This window comes from Anolis sagrei, chromosome 1, assembly GCF_037176765.1.
Source record: "Anolis sagrei isolate rAnoSag1 chromosome 1, rAnoSag1.mat, whole genome shotgun sequence".
Classification (NCBI taxonomy): domain Eukaryota; kingdom Metazoa; phylum Chordata; class Lepidosauria; order Squamata; family Dactyloidae; genus Anolis; species Anolis sagrei.
In genome coordinates, this window is record NC_090021.1 from 323462227 (window position 1) to 323478744 (window position 16518).

Sequence of the window (16518 nt, forward strand, 5' to 3'; positions counted from 1 at the left end):
ACACATATAGTTATAACCTTCAGAGCAGCTCCAAGTACATTGTTAAACATGACATTTGAAACTAGATCAGAAATAAAACCTATAAGTTGCAATAATTACCCAGTTTGCACGGTCACAAAAAATAACTCTTGCCAGCATAAAAAGCTAAGTTTTCTATTGGTTTGCAAAACTTCTCCCCTGAATCTCTGACAATCAGATAACACACATAGTGATAGCAATTGTCTGGTTGAACTAAGGACAGGAGACCTGTTGCTCTCTAGACGTTTCTGGACTACGTATCCAAACCAATCAGTTCCAGCCAGCATGGTGAATGGGCAGGGATGATGGGAGCTGCTCCAGTATCTAGACAGCCAAAGGTCTTTCACCCATGGAAACCCTACCAAGAGTTCTATCCATACCGAATGTGGGATTTTTTTAAGCAAAGTGATCACATCAGGGAGTAGGAAGAAAGCCAATATAATGCTTTCGAAAGCTCAGAACATATGGGATTGCTTAGCTGACAAAATTCTGATTTACTAGCTTTTCTTTGGGGGTTTGTGTCCTTTGCAGGAGGCTTAATTGAAGCGGGTCCCATAAAAAAGCTATCACATCTCTCTCCAAAATACTCTCCTTTTCTCAAATTGCAAAATTCAGTTTCGGTAAAGACTCTTAATTTATTCTCTGTGGAGCACTCCAGGAAGAACTGAAATTTATGTAACATTATCGGCGTATGAGACCGTATGTAATCTACATTTTCAGCATGCCTTCATTTCAAATTTCTTTGATTTTATGAAGTGCCAAGAGTAAAAACAGATGTTGCATTATTTCACATTTTGGATAGTGTATCCCAAACCGGTATACATATATCCCCCAAAAGGGACTGTGGATTGCCTAGTCAGTTTGGGGATAGATTAAGAGGCCCCAAAAATGCTTGGCTCCGGCCTTTTGATGCCAAGGTTTTCAAAATGCTCAAAATAAATATGATTCAAATCTAATCTCCAAGAGTGTAGTCAAGCATTGTTGGGGTGAGGACTCTGTTCTGCAAACTTAAAAGGCAAGGGCCAACTTAAAATGTTATTAGCTCTTGGAGTATGTTTATATGGGAGCTTTCCCAGCAAAATCCAGAGCATATTGAGCATGTCTAAATCTCACTAAAATCAGTGGGGCTTGAATCTCTGCCGATATGTACATACCATAGTAATAACTGAACTTTCCATCAAAGTCCATCTGTTCTTATGGGCATTTGTTCTTTTCCTCACTACGATATTCTGTATGAGTTTTTCTCTCTCTCAAAATGCTCCTAGATAGCATATTAAATCTGCACAAACAACTGGTCATTGTTCAGGAAATTATCTCAAACATCTGGACAGGATGAAGCAATATTATCACCGAGGAGCAATTTATCACAGCTTCATAGAAAGTTATTACCGCTTGCTTTGCTTTAATATTTGAATGATAAGACTTGACAACTCAAGATATAAAGCCAAGGACAGATGACCCACAGAACCCCGAACTAGAATACTTAAATTCCTTATTCTGGCATGTCTCCGTTCTTTTTTTGAGAAACAGGTCTTGGATAAGGTAAAAGTAAAGTAAAGGTTTCCCTTCGACATTAAGTCTAGTCATGTCCAACTCTGGGGGTGGTGCTCATCTCCATTTCTAAGCTGACGAGCCGACATTGTCTGTAGACACCTCCAAGGTTATGTAGCCAGCATGACTGCATGAACAGCTGAAGCAGTACCTATGGATCTACTCACATTTACATGTTTTCGAACTGCTAGGTTGGCAGAAGCTGGGGCTAACAGTGGGAGCTCACCCCGATCCCCAGATTCGATAATGTACTGGATTTTTATTTCTTGCTGTGATTTATAGTCATGTATGTTTTAACCAATTTTAATTCTGTGATTGTTTAATTATCTTATAACTTTTGTATTTTGAGAATGTTTGTTGTTGTTCATTTGTTCAGTCGTTTCCTACTCTTTGTGACTTCATGGACCAGTCCATGCCAGAGCTCCCTGTCGGCCATCACCACCCCCGGCTCCTTCAAGGTCAAGCCAGTCACTTCAAGGATACCATCCATCCATCTTGCCCTTGGTCGGGCCCTCTTCCTTTTTCCTTCCATTTTCCCCAGCATCATTGTCTTCTCTAATTTTTCCTGTCTTCTCATGATGTGGCCAAAGTACTTCATCTTGGCCTCTACTATTCTTCCCTCCAATGAGCAGTCAGGCTTTATTTCTTGAAGTATGGACTCTGTGTGAGAATATTTACCTATGTTGTTTTAACACCTTGAGTCACGTACTAGGAAAAGGGCAGGGTAGGTCTGAGCATTGGACTATGATTATAAAGACCATTTTTGTTTTAGCCATGGAGACCCACTGGGAGGCCTTGGGCAAGTCACAGGGTGCATCTACATTGTAGAATTAATGCAATTCAGTTGAATTGCCATGGCTCAATACTATGCAATCATGGGAGTGGTGCTTTTGCAAGATATTTCACCTACTCTGCCAAAGAATGCTGGTGGTTTGCCAAACTACAATTCCAAGGATTCCGTATCATTAAGCCATGCCAGTGCAAGCAGTGCTGAACTGTTTTAGTTCTATAGTGTAGTGCATACATAGGTGACTGGGGACCCCTATCCTTGATCTGCATGTTCTTCCACAGTGAGGGTATCAGTTTCCAGGTGGAAGGCAGTCCCGGTCAGGGTTGGCTTGACGTGCCTTCCTCTTGGCACATTTCTCCTTTTTGCCCTCCATTCGTGCCTTTTTGAATTCCACAGCACTGCTGGTCACAGCTGACCTCCAGTTAGATGCATTCACATACTCTCAGCTCCAGAAAATGTAGTGATAGGGTCACCTTAGGGATGCCACAAGTCGGAAATGACCTGAAAGCACACAGAAAACAAAGCAATGAGGAGGAGGAGGAGGAGGAGGAGGAGGAGGAGGAGGAGGAGGAGGAGGAGGGGGAATGAAGCAATGAGGAGAGGGGAAAAGAGGACGTAGTAATCAGCCCAATAGCAGCAGGAAGCCTAAAGCAAACCAAGAATGAAGAAATACCCTCAACCCACCTTCCCCGACAACTGATGTTCAGAAGGGATGCTGCCTCCAATACCAGAGCTAACCCATTGCTGTCAAGGCAACTAGTGACTTATCTTCTATGATGTTTTCCAAATCTCATTTAAAGCCAAACCGGTAATTATTGGTATGACATAATATGGAACTCTACTTTAACTATTTGCTTTTATGAAGAAGGTATTTTCTGCTTCACTGGATGACCCTGAGGTGACATTGTTTAAAGGGATGCAGTACTGACCAGGAACTTGAACTAGAATCATTACTGTGTTGCCTACATTCTTCCAGCTGTGACAACTAGCTGGATAACACTGAAGCTTTGTCTATTTTGGCTGCTTTTGGGAGTGTTGTTTCAGTTATCTCTAGCATGACGAACCTCAGCTGCAACATATAGAAGGGTTGAAGGCAGAATAGATCACGTTAAAGGTGGATTGACTCAATGAAGGAAGTCACAGCCCTATATTTGCAAGACCTGAGCAGGGCTGTTGTTGGCTGAGGGTCTTGGAAATCTCTCGAGGACCACAAATCAAAGCTGACTTTTCACTTCACAGTATGTATGTATTGGTTGTTGTTTTCAGGCATTGAAAGTTTACTTTTTTGTTATTGGAATCTGCACTGAGTCCTTCCAGGGACACAGGGAGGAATATAAATAACGTATTATTATTATTATTATTATTATTATTATTATTATTATTATTTGAAGCACAACAAGATGAATCCACAGCAGACACTCTGCTGGCTGTTGTATTGGATCACACGTCAGACACTTCCCAAGTGTCTACGACTCTGTGATGTATTGGCGAATGATTCATGCAGATCCCAGTAAAGTGGCCTTCTGCATCTGGCAGATGGTAATTTTGTCAGCACCGATTGTGTTTAAGTGCAGGCCAAGGTCTTTAGGTACTGCACTCAATGTGCCGGTCACCACTGGGACCACCTTTACTGGCTTGTGCCAGAGTCTTTGCAGTTCGATCTTTAAATCCTCATATCGTGTCAACTTTTCCAGTTGTTTCTCCACAATCCTGTTGTCAACTTATTATTATTATGATTATTATTATTATTACTATTGCTATTACTATTATTACTATTATAGAACAAATATCCTTAAAAACAAATTGTTCCATTCCCGCAAATGGGTGAATGGTTCACAGATCACAGTTCTGTAGGAAAGTATATTTTAACATGAAGATACCAATTCCTGATACTTCCAGTGATTTGATTCACAGACCTGCCACCTAATAAATATAGGAAGCAGAAGTCTAAGTTGACTGATAGTCTTGTGTAATAGCCTTTTATTGAGGGGAATGTAGCAATGCAGATGTTTGTTGCAGCTTCAATTACTACTGCCCATTTTAATTAGTAGCTACTGCTGCGTTTTTATTGAGTATTTTATTTAAATTGAGTTGGGTTTTTCCTACTTTTTTGTAAATGTTGTCTTATGTCAATTGATATTGTTATTGTTACAAATATTGATGTATTTTATGTGTTTCATGACTGGAATCATAGCTTTCAAGGCTTTCATGGCTGGAATCATTGGGTTGCTGTAGGTCTTTTGGGCTGTATGGCCATGTTCCAGAAGCATTCTCTCCTGAAGTTTTGCCTGCATCTATGGCAGGCATCCTCAGAGGTTGTGAGGTCTGGAACATGACCATACAGCCCAAAAAACTTACAGCAACCCAGATTAATGGCACTATTATATGCTGTTCTATAAGTCGTCCTGAGTCCCTTTTGGGATATGCTGGTGGGATATAAATATTGTTGTTGTTGTTGTTGTTGTTGTTGTTGTTGTTGTTGCGAGCTTTAGTCAGCAAGGATATTGAGAAGTGCAGTCCAAGACAATCTGGAGGGCCCCAAGTTGCCCTCCTCTGCTCAATACATTTATATGAAATGTCCATCTAACACAGGTATGGGTAAACTTTGGCCTTCCAGGTGTTTTGGACTGCCAACTATTAGGAATTGTGTTAGTTGAAGTCCACATCTAACAAGTTGAGAGAGTTACTTGTTTCAACTAGAACTCCCCGAATTCCTTGATTGAAAGATACAAGAGTTTTATGAGTTCAAGAGTTCAAATGATTTCTCCTCCCCAAATAGTTCTTGTTGTTGTTCATTCGTTCAGTCGTCTCTGACTCTTCGTGACCTCATGGACCAGCCCACGCCAGAGCTCCCTGTCGGCCGTCACCACCCCCAGCTCCTTCAAGGTCAGTCCAGTCGCTTCAAGGATGCCATCCATCCATCTTGCCCTTGGTCAGCCCCTCTTCCTTTTACCTTCCACTTTCCCCAGCATAATTGTCTTCTCTAGGCTTTGCTGTCTCCTCATGATGTGGCCAAAGTACTTCAACTTTGTCCCTAGTATCCTTCCCTCCAATGAGCAGCCGGGCTTTATTTCCTGGAGGATGGACTACTTGGATCTTCTCGCAGTCCAAAGCACTCTCAGAACAAATAGTTGGGAGTCCACAACTTCCACCTCACTGAAGTGTTGACACTGGGGGCTTTAGTCTAAATATGAAAGGAACTGTACCAATTTCCCTAAAGAGGTTCAGCACCTTGGAGAGCGAGCCAGTGTATTGTGGAGGTTTTGGTGTTGGACTAGGATGCTGGAAGTTCCTTGCCACCATGGAAACCTAAGCCATTTTTGCCAAGTTCAGCTCTGTACAGGACAAGAGTCCTAGCTTTCTAATAAGAGACACCATTTACAATAAGGGACACACCTCGGCCCTCAGATGGTTGTGTTGTGAGTTTTCAAATCGACTCTAACTGAAGGCAATTCTATGATAGGTTTTCTGAGCAAGATGGATTCAGAGCAGAGTTGCCAATGTAGTCTTCTTCTTGGGCAGACAGAGTGTGGATTGAGTTCTAAATAGGGATTTAAAACCTGGAAAGCATCTGAAAACAAAGGTAGTTTGACACCACTTTAAGTTTAAGTTCATGGGAGTTCTAATTTAACGCAATCTGTAGCCTTTCCTACCACATCAAACTACAAATCCCACCATTCTACAGCCTTGGCAGTTAAAAATGGTGTCAAAGTGTGTTGTGTCCAATTCTGGGCACCACAATTGAAGAGAGATATTGACAAGCTGGAATGTGTCCAGAGGAGGGCGACTAAAATGATCATGGGTCTGGAGAACAAGCCCTACAAGGAGCGGCTTAAAGAGATGGGCATATTTAGTCTGGAGAAGAGAAGGCTGAGAGGAGACATGATAGCCATGTATAAATACATGAGAGGAAGTCACAAGGAGGAGGGAGCAAGCTTGTTTTCTGCTGCCCTGAGAGACTAGGATGCAATGGAACAGTGGCTTCAAACTACAAGACAGGAGATTCCACCTGAACATTAGGAAGAACTTCCTGACTGTGAGAACCAGGCCCGTAGCCAGGATTTTGTTTCGGGAGCAGCTGAGTTTGATTCGCGGGGGGTGGAGCTGAGTCTGAGTAAAAGAGGGTCTACCCTAGCAAACCTTTTGTATTGTTACCCCAATACCCCCATGCATATGGGATATATGGAGCATGGTGATCAGATTATGATATGAATAAACATAACAGTTTAAATAAAATACCAGTAAGGCCTTCTCACGGACCACCATGAGAATGGAGCCCCTGGTGGCACAGTGGGTTATACCCCTGTGCCGGCAGGACTGAAGACCGACAGATCGCAGGTTCGAATCCGGGGAGAGGTGGATGAGCTCCCTCTATCAGCTCCAGCTCCTCATGCGGGGACATGAGAGAAGCCTCCCACAAGGATGATAAAACATCAAATCATCCGGGCGTCCCCTGGGCAACGTTCTTGCAGACAGCCAATTCTCTCACACCAGAAGTGACTTGCAGTTTCTCAGGTTGCTCCTGACATGACAAAAAAAATGAGAATTTGGGGGGGGGGGGGTCTGAAGTCCCCCAACCCCCCCTCCAGCTACATGCCTAGTGAGAACTGTTCAGCAGTGGAACTCTCTGCCCTAGAGTGTGGCTGTGAAAGGAGATTCCATCTGAACATGAGGAATAACTTCCTGACTGTGAGAGCCATTCAGCAGTGGAACTCTCTGCCCCGGAGTGTGGTGGAGGCTCCTTCTTTGGAAGCTTTTAAACAGAGGCTGGATGGCCATCTGTTATGTTTTTTTCTTTTTTGTCGTGTCAGGAGCGACTTGAGAAACTGCAAGCTGCTTCTGGTGTGTGAGAATTGGCCGTCTGCAAGGATGTTGCCCAGAGGACGGCCGGATGTTTTGATGTTTTTATCATCCTTGTGGGAGGCTTCTTTCATGTCCCCGCATGAGGAGCTGGAGCTGATAGAGGGAGCTCATCTGCCTCTCCCTGGATTCGAACCTACAACCTATCGGTCTTCAGTCCTGCTGGCACAGAGGTTTAACCCACTGTGCCACTGGGGGCTCTGGTGTTGGGGGTGCTTTGAATGCTATTTTCCTGCTTCTTGGCAGGAGGATGGACTGGATGGCCCATAAGTTCTCTTCCAACTCTTTGATTGTAAGTGCCATAGTTCATGGGACTTCTAGTTTAACACAATGTGTACCCTTTCCTGCCACATCAAACAAGTCCAACCATTCTACAGCCTTGAGCCATGGCTGTTAAAAGTGGTGTCGAAGTGTGTTGATTCTATAACAGGCAAACTTGGGCCCTCCAGGTGTTTTGGACTTCAACTCCCACCATTCCTAAGAGCCTCAGCGGCTGAGGGGGGGAAAGGAAGGGGCCTGAGGCTCTTAGGAATGGTGGGAGTTGAAGTCCAAAACACCTGGAGGGCCCAAGTTGGCTCTTGCCTGTTCTACAATCTAGAAGGCTGGGAAGAGTAAGGAAATTGCGCCCAGAGCAGCAGCAGCTACTGACTGGTGCGCCTCTCTCCTCCAGCTCTCAGCCAACAGCGACCCCTCGTGGCCACTCCAACCGGAACCCAAACCCAAGCATGACAACATGCTTCACTCTCTCCGGAGAGCGATTTCGCAGGTTTCCCCCGCGGAGGTCACCGAGAAAGCATTAACCCTGCTCTTGCCGGAGGGGAAAAAAGGGCAGCAAGGGCAAGCCGGGGAAGGAGAGCGCCTCTAGTCTATATACAGTGCGGAATGAATGGCGTTTGGACCCACTCTGAGCAGTCACATGCTTTGGAATCGTGGGAGCCGTGGTGTCCTGAGGCGAGGGAAGTTTTCCTCTCGGGGTCTCCTCGCGAGGAAGCTGGGGCTTGAGAGGAGGCGGAGGGAGGAAGAGAGGTAGGTCCTGTTCCCCTCGGAGATACTCTTTCCCCGGGTGTTTGGAAGGCTGGCAGAGAGGGGGTCGCTTTGCCCTGCTAGAGAGTGTCCAATCAGGACTCCCGTTAGGTTCTCCCACCTCGTACTTGGTCAAGGCGATGGGTGGCCAGTCTCACAGCCAAAAAACCTCGTTCTGGGATTGCCTTCCGTTCGAGTTGACTGGGAAGCGCCTAACACAACCTTCTGCTAGAGCTTCCACTATATGGTAAAGAGAGTCCCTTACTTGAGAGCCAGAGAGAGACCTTGCCTCTCGTGGGCTTGGCGTGCTTCCTCTGCCGTCCCGTGGGCTCGTTCTCCCTCCAGAGAAGCCCCACGGCGCGCCCTTTGCTCGACACCTCCTCCTCCTCCTCTTCTTCCTCCTCCTCCTCCTCTTCTTCTTCTTCCTCCTCCTCCTCCAACTCCTCCAACTCCTCCTCCTCTCGTTGCGCGTGTATTTTTAGGTCACCGGAGCGGCGGGATAGGTAATCCCCGGGCTCAAGTTCCCAAAAGAGGCGTGTCTCTGGCCGGAGGTGGAGTCACACTTCTGTTGCCTTTTTTTTTTTCTCCTTTTGCGTTTAAATCCCCGACTATAAAATGGGCTTAAGGAGAAGCGGGATCTCATCGGCTCAGCCGACCGGAGCAAAGAGGAGGAGGAGGAAGAGAAGGAGATTTTTTTTTCCACGCGTGTCTCTCTCAGCTGCTGCGGGTCCTCTCCTCCAAGTGGCGGCACTCTTCTTGCTACTTCTGTCCCGCGCGGGATGTGAGCGATCCCCGCGTGGAAATTTTTGTTATTGTCACGCGTGGAATTTATTCTCCCCACGCGTGGATTCCTGATTTTTTTTCTCTCTCTCTCTTTCTCTCCACGGTCCCGCGTGGGGCGTGAGTTTTTTTCCCCGCGTGGACATTTCTTTATTGTCGCGCGTGGAAATTTCTTTTCCACGCGTGGAATTTTCTTTTCCTCCTCCACGCGTGGATTTTTCTCTTTTCTCGTTCCGGGCGGCGATGCTGCTCCCCCCGATGGGCTCGCAGCCCTTGCAAGCGCTGAGCCAGGCGGCGGCGTGCGTCCTGCTCCTGCCCCGCTTCCTCCTCACGGCCCTCATGCTGTGGCTCCTGGACTTCCTTTGCATCCGCAAGAAGCTGCTCCTCACGCCTCGAGAGGGCGAGGAGGAGGAAGAGGAGGGGGAAGAGGAGGAGGAGGGAGAGACAGGTGAGGACTCAGAGGCGGCTTCTTTAAGAGGGTCTCCTTCTGCTCCTCCCGCGCCCGGCTCGTCGTGCTCCTCGGTGGACGACCCCCCGCTCTGCGTGTCGGACTCGAACCGCATGTTCACGCTGGAGTCGCTGAAGGCGGTGTGGCACGGGCAGAAGCTGGACTTCTTCAAGGCGGCGGCGGTGGGGGCGGCGGCGCCGGACCCGGAGGTGGTGCCCCTGGAGCGGGCCGAGGCGCCGGTGCGGCTGCTGGACTTCGCGCGGGGCCCGCGCCCGCTCATCCTCAACTTCGGCAGCTGCACCTGACCGCCCTTCATGGCGCGGCTGCGGGCCTTCCGCCGCCTGGCCGCGCGCTTCCTGGACGTGGCCGACTCGCTCCTGGTCTACATCGAGGAGGCGCACCCCTCCGACGGCTGGGTCAGCTCCGACGCCGCCTACGCCATCCCCAAGCACCGCTGCCTCCAGGACCGGCTCCGCGCCGCACGGCTCATGCAGGCCGGCGCCCCCGGCTGCCCCTTGGCCGTCGACACCATGGACAACGCCTCCTCCGCCGCCTACGGGGCCTACTTCGAGCGCCTCTACATCGTCCAGGACCGCCGCGTCGTCTACCAGGGCGGGCGAGGGCCCGAGGGCTACAAGATCGCCGAGCTCCGCGCCTGGCTCGACCGCTACCGCAAGAGGCTCGCGCGGCCCAACGCCGCCCCCGCCGGGCCCAGCACCGTCGTCGTCCAGGTGTAGAAGCCCACGCCGCGCCGCCCTCCTCTTTCCAAAGGCAAGCTCAACCCCGAGAGACACCTGGGCGGGTCGAGCTCACCTGGGAGCCCTTCCACGTCCAGGTGTCAATGCAGAATGAACCTGGCAGGTAGGGCTCACCTGCGAGCCCCTCCGGAGCCCTTTCTCCCCCTTTTCCAACCTTTCTCCAGGTCCTCAATGCAGACTGGAACTGGAACTGCTCACCTGCGAGCCCATCCGGAGCCCTTCCACGTCCAGGTGTCAATGCAGAATGAACCCGGCAGGTAGGGCTCACCTGCGAGCCCCTCCGGAGCCTTTCTCCCCTTTTTCCAACCTTTCTCCAGGTCCTCAATGCAGACTGGAACTGTAAATGCTCACCTGCGAGCCCTTCCACGTCCAGGTGTCAATGCAGACTGTACCTGGCGGGAGGGACTCACCTGCGAAGCCGTGCCTCTCTTTCTCTCCACTTGCTCTCCCCCTCCAGATTGTGTTTCCCTCTCCTCCCTCCCCGCTCCGTCCAATTTCCAAAGGTCCCAGGTAGACTGTAAGGGGATGTCTTATCCAGAGGAGGGATTTCTCCCCCATTCCCCCCTTTTCCAAATCCCAAAGACTCTACCTGGCGGGAGGGATTCAGAGCAGAGTCAATAGCCCTGGGTTCCCCTCTTCTCCAGTCCTTCTGTCCAGTTCCCCAGGTGTTAAAGCAGGCTGCATCTTGGGGAGGGGGGAGGAAGCAGACACCTGCAAGGTCGGCACAGGGGAGGAGAGACTCCACCTGTGAGCTCAATCCAGACCAATTTCTCCCCCTTTTCCAAGTCCCAAAGACTATCTGAGTGCAGGAGGGATCAGAATCAATGGCCCTGGAGGTTCTGCCCAATTCCCAAATGCCCAGGTATAAAAGCAGGCTGTATCTTGAGTGACTCTCTTTCCACTTGCTCTCCCGTCCAGACTGTGTTTCCCTCTCCTTCCTCCTCACTCAGTCCACTTTCCAAAGTCCTGGGTAGACTGTATGTAAGGGGATGAAAGGGAAGACTCACCTGGGAGGTCCATCCTAAGTGATTTCTTCCCCTTTTCCAAGTCCCAAAGACTGTGCCTGGTGAGAGGGACACAGATCAGAATCAATGGCCATGGATTCCCCTCTTTCCACCTGTTCTGCCCAATCCCCAGGTGTTAAAACAGGCTGTACCTTGAGAAAGGAGAGGTGGAAGAAGACTCACCTGCAAGGTCAGCACAGGGGAGGAGAGACACCTGTAGAGTCAATACAGAGCATTCAAATCAATGGCCCTGGATTCCCCTCTTCTCCACTCCTTCTGATCAATTCCCTGGGTGTTAAAGCAAGCTATATCTTGAGGAAGCAGGGGGGGGGGGGGGAGAAGACTCACCTGCAAGATCAGGACAGGGGATGAGAGACTCACCTGAGGAATCAATCCAAAGCATTAGAATCAATGGCCCTGGATCCCCCCCCCTTCCACCCAATTCCCCAGGTGTAATAGCAGGCTGTATCTTGAGGAAGGAGGGGGGAAGAAGAGATCAGGACAGGGGAGGAGAGACTCACCTGTAGAGTCAATCCAGAACATCTGAATCAGTGACCCCGGATTCCCCTCTTTTCCACCCCTTCTGCCCAATTCCCCAGATATCAAAACAGGCTGTACCTTGAGGAAGGAGGTGGGGAAAAGACTCACGTGCAAGGTCAGCACAGGGGAGGAGAGACTCACCTGTAGAGTCAATCCTGAGCATCACAATCAATGGCTCTGGATTCCCCTCTTCTCCATCCCTTCTGCCCCATTCCCCAGGTGTCAAAGCAGGCTGTATCTTGAGGAAATGAGGGGGGGGGGGAAGACTCACCTGAAAGGTCAGCACAGGAGAGGAGAGACTCTACCTGTGATGCAATCCAGTATCTTGAGGAAGGAAGTGGGGGAAAGGACTCACCTGCAAAGTCAGAAGGGGGAGGTGAGACTCACCTTCACTTTCTCCCTTTTCCACTTGGTCCATCCAATTCCCAAAGGTACTTGGGGGTGAAATGAGGGGGGAAACTCACCTGTGAGGTCCCTTCCAGTGACTTCTTTGAATTCCTCTCCTTTCCAGCGGTAGCCCAAGTCCCAAAGTCTCAGGTGTTAAAGGCAGACTGCCCTTGGGAGGGATATGGGGGAAGACTCAGCCTGCGAGGTCAATCTGGGGCAATTTCTGTACCTCCTCACCCCTTTAATTTCCCAGCACCCAGGTGTTAAAGCAGACATGGGCAAACTTGGGCCCTCCAGGTGTTTTGGACTTCAACTCCCACCATTCCTAACAGCCTCAGGCCTCTTCTTTTTCCCCCTCAGCAGCTTAAGCGGCTGAGGGGGAAAAAGAAGAGGCCTGAGGCTATTAGGAATGGTGGGAGTTGAAGTCCAAAATACCTGGAAGGCTCAAGTTTGCCCATGCCTGGTATAAATGCCCCCTTTTGTCCCTGACTCCCCTCCACCAGCCCCATTCAATCTCCAAGTGGCCTCTGTGTGAGTTTTCATGCAAGACTGTTATTGTTATTTGACGCACTATTCTCGAATCACGTTGATTTGCTGAAGGTCTCTTATTAACATTCATTTCTACCTGTGCCGTTTGTGTATTTTTTTACAAAGAAGTCTTGTCTTTTTTTTCTTTTCTTAAAAAAAAAAGACCGAACTAAGTTGTGTGTGTGTGTGTACATGTGCGTGAATGGATGACTTCCAAAGGAAGCGTTTGCTCTTTTCGCAGACTTCAGTGGTCTTGCCCTTTGCTGGGATTTCTAGTGTTTCTGTGTGACGACCGGTTTTGAAATGGTAGATCCAATGCCAGGAAATCGAGTCTGATATTTTGAGATGCTAGACTTTGCAGTAAATCAACCACAATAGGAAAGGAAAGTGCAAAAAGAATGTCTATATTTATGTGATCGCTTGAGTTGGTTTGTAAAAAAAAAATGTTATTTTCTCCTCTTTTTTTGTAAAAATAAGTCTGGTTTTTTATGAACTTTTTATAACATTATTAATAAAGAGAAATTGAATAAAAGAAGTGTCTCATTTTGTTCGGCTGCTGTTAAAATGTCCCGGTTTCTCCTCCTGCTTTCCTCCTTGGTCTTCACCCTGCTTCAATCACTCCACATTGAGCTGTTTGCACTCTGGCCCCTTCTACACTGCCATATAATCTACATTATCTGCTTTGAACTGGATTACATGAATCTACACTGCCATACAATCCTGTTCGAAGCAGATAATCTGGATTTTATATGGCAATGTAGAAGGGGCCTCTTGAATATTGTGAAGAGTGAAGAGGGGAAGAATGAAACTTTGTTTCCCCAAGTAAGGGCAGACAAAGCAGACTGCTGCAGTATCTCCAAGCTTATCTTCCTCCTCAATAACAATCTTTGCCAATTGAAGAGAGTGGTCAGCATTTTCTCTCTGCACCCTCTTCAAAAGTTTGCTGAAGTTTATACACCTAGAAGAAAGGAATCCAAATCCATACAATTCCTATTCAACATGCAGCCTGAGTTTACTTGTCTACTCAGAAGGAAGATCATTCATTTTAGTGGAACTTAGGATGCATCTACACCAGGTGTGGGCAAACCGAGGGTCTGTGGGACAGATGCAGCTCCCTGAACTCTTCTCAGGTTCTCCTATCTCACCATCCTATCCCTTTCTTCTCTCTTTCCTTCCTTCTTCCTTCCCTCCTTTCCAGCTTTTCATGCTTCCTTCCTTCTTTCCTCCCTCCTTCACTCTTTCTCCTTCCTTCCTTCCTTCCTTCCCTTTAGTCTTCCCTCCCACCCTCGCTCCCTCTGTTCCATTCCTTTCCACTCTTCCTTCCATCATTCTCTTCCTCCCTTTTGTCCTTTCTTTCCTCCCTCCTTCCCTCTCTCTTTCTCTCTCCTTCCTTCCCTTTTGTCTTTCCTCTCTCCCTCCATTCCCTTCCACCCTTCTTTCCATCCTTCTCTTCCTCCCTTTCATCCTTCCTTCCTTCTCTCTTTCCTTCCTCCTTCCTTCCTCCTTCCATCGCCTCCTTCTTTACTTCCCTCTTCCTCCTTTCTTCCCTTCCACCCTTTCATGCTTCCTTCCTTCCTTCTTTCCTCCCTCCTTCACTCTCTCTTTCTCCTTCCTTCCTTCTCTCCTTTTTGTCTTTCCTCCCTCCGTTCCATACCTTTCCTCCCTTCCTTCCTCCCTTCCTTTCCTCCTTCCTTCCTTCTTTCCTCCCTCCTTCACTCTCTCTTTCTCCTTCCTTCCTTCCCTCCTTTTTGTCTTTCCTCCCTCCCTCCCTTCGTTCCATACCTTTCCTCCCTTCCTTCCTTCCATCCTTCTCTTCCTTTTGTTCTTCCTTCCTTCCCTCCCTTCTTCCCTCTCTCTCTCCTTCCTTCCCTTTTGTCTCCCCCCCCCCGTCCCTTCCACCCTTCCTTTCATCCTTCTCTTCCTCCCTTTTATACTTCCTTTTCTCTTTCCTTCCTTCCTCTTTCCCTCCCCTCCTTCTTTACCTCCCTCTTCCTCCTTCCTTCCCTTCCACCTTTCAGCCTTCCTTTCTTTCCTCCCTCCTTTCCTCCCTTTTTTTCTTTCCTCCCTCCCTCCATTCCTCCCACCCTTCCTTCCTGCCTTCTCTTCCTTTCTTTCATTCTTCCTTCTCTTTTTCCTTCATCCATGGGGATGTTTAGCTGGGGAAAGAGAAGGCAGAGAGGGAACATGAGAACCATGTTTCAAGATTTTAAAGGGTGTCCCATTGAGGAGGAGGGAGGGAGGGGAAAACTGATTTTCTGCTGCTCTAGAGACCAGGGCACAAGGGGTGCAATGGGTTCAAATGGCAGGGACAGAGATTCAGCTGAAAATATTAGGAAGAGCTACCTGGAGAGTGGCATAGGCTGCCTGGGAGTGTGATGGAGCCTCCTTCTTTGGAGGCTTTTCCACAGAGGCTGTCTACGGAGAGTGCTTTGATTGTGCCTTCCAGCATGGCAGGGGGTTGGACTGGATGGCTCTTGGGGGTCTCTTCCCACTCTAGGATTCTAGGATTATATATCAGGAATAGGCAATACAGGGTCTAATTGATACACTTTTCTCTCCCATCCACCATCGCATCCTGACCAAGGCTAACAGTTTGGAGATCCAAACATTTCCCATCTTTCCTTCACTTTCTGCCTCTGAAAGAGAAGAGGAAGGGGTGGAAAGGGCAGGGAGGGGACTTGGAGAGAACCCCCTCCCTCCCAGCCTGGGCCCCCATGCAACCCCCAAGTTAGAAAGTTTACCCATGCCTGATCTACACTGTAGAATGAATGCAGTCTGACACCATTTAAACTGCCATGAGTCCAGTCTTTGGAACCCTGGGAGATATAGTTTTACAAGGTCTTGAGCTTTCTCTGCCAAACGGTGCTGGTGCTTCACCAAACTACAAATCACAAGACTCCATAGTATGGGTGTTAAAGGTGCAGTGAAACTACAGTTGGTCAACAGTGTCAATGCATCCTTAGACAAAAGGAGCGAATAGAGAGTAGAAATATTTAAATATACTACTGACTTCTGAGAAGTTACTACTGTTAAACAATAGTGGAAAGAAGCAGTGGAATCATTCAGCTCTGTAGGATGTCTTTATTGAAAGTTTGGAAGTTGTAAATCTCTCCAGAAGAAATTCAAGAATCAGGGAACATGAAAGGCACTTCAGACTACTTCAACCAGAGAAGTCAGCCATAGCAGAGCACCTGATGAACCAACCTGCACACAGCATTTTATTTGAGAACACAGAAATGCTGGACCACTCTCACAACCACCATGTCAGACTACACAGAGAAGCCATTGAAATACACAAGCATGTGGACAATTTCAACAGAAAGGAGGAAACCATGAAAATGAACAAAATCTGGCTACCAATATTTAAAAAAACCTCCAAAATTACAACAGCAAAACAACAGAGAGTAAACAATCAGGCACATCTAATCACCTCTCAACAAAACATTCCCCCAGGCACTGCCAAGCCATCAAATGCTAATTAAAGTGGTCAGTTGAAACATTCACACCTAGCTCCAGCAGACAAGAGTCCTTTGTCCCACCCTGGTCATTCCACAGATATATAAACCCATTTTCCTACTTCCAACAGACCTCACTACCTCTGAGGATGCTTGCCATAGATGCAGGCGAAATGTCAGGAGAAAATGCCTCTAGAACAGGGCCATATAACCCGGAAAAACCTACAACAACCAAATTCAAGAGCTCACTGAGCAGCAAAAGCAGCATTTAGTAGTCAAAATCCCAAACAGCGATCCCAAGAACACACATACACACTATAAACCTTGAGAAGATAGAATTTAAAGGCATAGTCATGTTAGTTTGGAATACCAGTAT

At 47.9% G+C, this 16518-nt stretch overlaps 1 protein-coding gene and 1 long non-coding RNA gene across 2 annotated transcripts; one reads left to right on the top strand and one right to left on the bottom strand.

Moving 5' to 3' along the window:
- Nucleotides 1-633: 633 nt before the first annotated feature.
- Nucleotides 634-8571, bottom strand: LOC137095834 (uncharacterized). The gene is made up of 2 exons (XR_010909003.1): nt 8508-8571; nt 634-2860 (listed from the first exon to the last, which is right to left on the bottom strand). It is a non-coding gene; the product is annotated as an uncharacterized lncRNA (long non-coding RNA).
- A 124-nt stretch (nt 8572-8695) lies between these two features.
- Nucleotides 8696-12500, top strand: DIO3 (iodothyronine deiodinase 3). The gene has a single exon (XM_060755263.2). It carries the CDS (start codon nt 9266-9268, stop codon nt 10205-10207), a length of 942 nt encoding a protein of 313 aa, XP_060611246.2. The 5' UTR covers nt 8696-9265; the 3' UTR covers nt 10208-12500.
- Nucleotides 12501-16518: the final 4018 nt, after the last annotated feature.